We start from the raw sequence: 2,500 nt of genomic DNA on the forward strand, positions 1-2,500 counted from the left end.
TATCCATTAAAAAACGAGACAGTTTACGGCTTAAATTTTAACTGGAATATCTCTCCCAGCATCCACCTCATCCACATAATTTTTTCCAGACTCCTTTTCAATCCACATTAATCTTTCCACCTCATCTAGTTATTTTTCCAGCATCCACGTTATCCACATTAATTTCACCACCATCCACTCTCATCCACATGAAGCTCTCCGTTAGTCTCTCCCAGAATCCACCTCATCCACATTTAGTTTCTTCGGCATCCACCTCACCCACATCCACACCAACCGCTCCACCACATCCACACCAACCGCTCCACCACATCCACACCAACCGCTCCACCACATCCACACTAACCGATCCACCACATCCACACCAATCGTCCCACCACATCCACACCAACCACTCCACCACATCCACACCAATCGCTCCCCCACATCCACACCAATCGCTCCCCCACATCCACACCAACCGCTCCACCCCATCCACACCAACCGCTCCACCACACCCACACCAACCGCTCCAACCTTCTATCAATCCACGTCAATCTCTCCACTATCCACATCGATCTCCCCAAAATCCACATTGCAACGAACGTGCCTTATATACCAAACAAGTTGCGATCAATTGCAGTCACGCGGGTCCCCGCTCGACCGTGTTCTTTTCCTAAAATCCAAAAACTGACTTATTGTATTCATAAAAAAAACTTTCCAGCTGATAGGGTGGTCTTGTGCCTTGTTATTGCTGTGTTATTCATTGTTGCTCGACGTTGTTAGTGTTATTTATTACTGCCTAGCGGTATTATTGCGTTATTCATCACTGCCTAACGTTATTGTCGTGTTATTCATTATTGCCTGATGTTATTACTGTTATTTATTGCTGCCTAACGTTTTACTGTTATTCATTACTGCCTAATGCCAATAAAGTGTCATTAGTGTGTTATTCATTACTGCCTAACGTCATTAAACGTTATTCATTACTGCCTGACGTTATTACTGTGTTATTCAGTACAGTATTATCTCATGACAGTGATGTCAAAGTCCATGGTGATGAAGCGTAGTGATGGTGAAGTGTAGTGACCCGCGAAGATTTGTGTTTGTGTAAGAGTAGTCATAGCGTAAATGATGGTGTAAGTGTTTCGTATTCATATATGGAGAATCTTGTGCCTTATCTAACTGCATTATTAAGCTATGCCTTGCTCTATGCGCGATTTTCGTTTGTGTGGGTATTGCTAATAAATCCCTTTTTTTAATTCCTTTTTCAAGTTGGAGGATTATCCAAAACGAGGGGTTGTATCGTAAAGTTCCTTTCCGGTATCCACCTCATCCACAAAAGTCTCCCCAGCATCCATCTCATCCACATCAATCTCTCCAGCATCCACCTCATCCACATCAATCTTTCCACCATCCACATCAATCTCTATAGCAACCACCTCATCCACAGAAGTCTCTCCATCATCATCAATCCACATCAATCTCTCCAGTATCCACCTCATCCACATCAATCTCTACAGCATCCACCTCATCCACATCAGTCTCTCCACCATCCACCTCATCCACATAAAATAAAGAGGACAGAAACTTTATTCCGATTTGCGATCCTTCAGTAATGCCAAGTAACATATTTTGCCATCTAATAATTACGAACGCTCAGTGGAATTCCTCATTTTCACATACTTTCTCCATATTCATCAAATCTGCAAGTCTCGCATTTCTCCCACGGTTTCTAGCCTCTTTCGTGGGAGTGGATTTGATGTGGTTCTACTCCGTTACGTCTCTGTGGATCATACCAGTTATACCCAGCTTTGTCCATGGGTACAAAACGACAAACGAAGTCTGCTTCATAATACTCCGAAAGAAAGAGAGTTTACGGAGTGGACTGACACTTTCGACGTGCGCAGTTCGTCGTGAATAAATTCCCACACACTGCCGTATCTAAGACCAGACTCGTGCGTGATCATGTGGATGGGCACTCGTCGATGTCCGTGGATTAGTTCCTCCACTTTCGCGTTGTCCGTAAATGATGGTCGTCCAAACCTCGGCTCGTCCGTGCGGGACACGAGGCCAGTTTGGAAATTTCTTTTTTTTTACCACGCTATCGTCACTACCGTTATTGATGATGATGATAGTCACTACAGACGGCTTTCATTTCGACATGGATTTGCCGGGTAGTATAACTCTTCAAACTTAATCACGCTGCGAGCCTCAATCTTCTACATATAATGTCACACATTAAAAATAAATGCGTAAATAAAAAAGCGATATTATGAGAACAGTTTTGCACCATCAAAGCCCATTTTTCATCGACAAAATTCAATAGGCTCCGAGTGAGAATCAAAAATTCACGATGTCCTTTGGTAGGGCCGGTGCATAGGTGCGTCGACATAGCGAGACATCGGAGGCGTAGAAATATATATATATAGCAAAGAATAACTCAAAAGATCTTCAGAAACCTGTGACCTTCGATTAGGCTAAAGTCTTATGCAGATAAAATGAATTAATAAAAATTAAGTAT

At 42.9% G+C, this 2,500-nt stretch overlaps 1 protein-coding gene across 1 annotated transcript; it reads left to right on the forward strand.

Moving 5' to 3' along the window:
• The first annotated feature begins 188 nt into the window (after positions 1 to 188).
• LOC119568306 (uncharacterized histidine-rich protein DDB_G0274557-like) lies at positions 189 to 1,062 on the forward strand. The gene is made up of 2 exons (XM_037916761.1): positions 189 to 582; positions 1,016 to 1,062. The coding sequence occupies exons 1-2, from the start codon at positions 189 to 191 to the stop codon at positions 1,060 to 1,062; spliced, it is 441 nt and encodes a 146-aa protein (XP_037772689.1).
• The last annotated feature ends 1,438 nt before the right edge of the window (positions 1,063 to 2,500 follow it).

Source organism: Penaeus monodon, chromosome 43, assembly GCF_015228065.2.
Source record: "Penaeus monodon isolate SGIC_2016 chromosome 43, NSTDA_Pmon_1, whole genome shotgun sequence".
In the NCBI taxonomy this organism is placed as follows: domain Eukaryota; kingdom Metazoa; phylum Arthropoda; class Malacostraca; order Decapoda; family Penaeidae; genus Penaeus; species Penaeus monodon.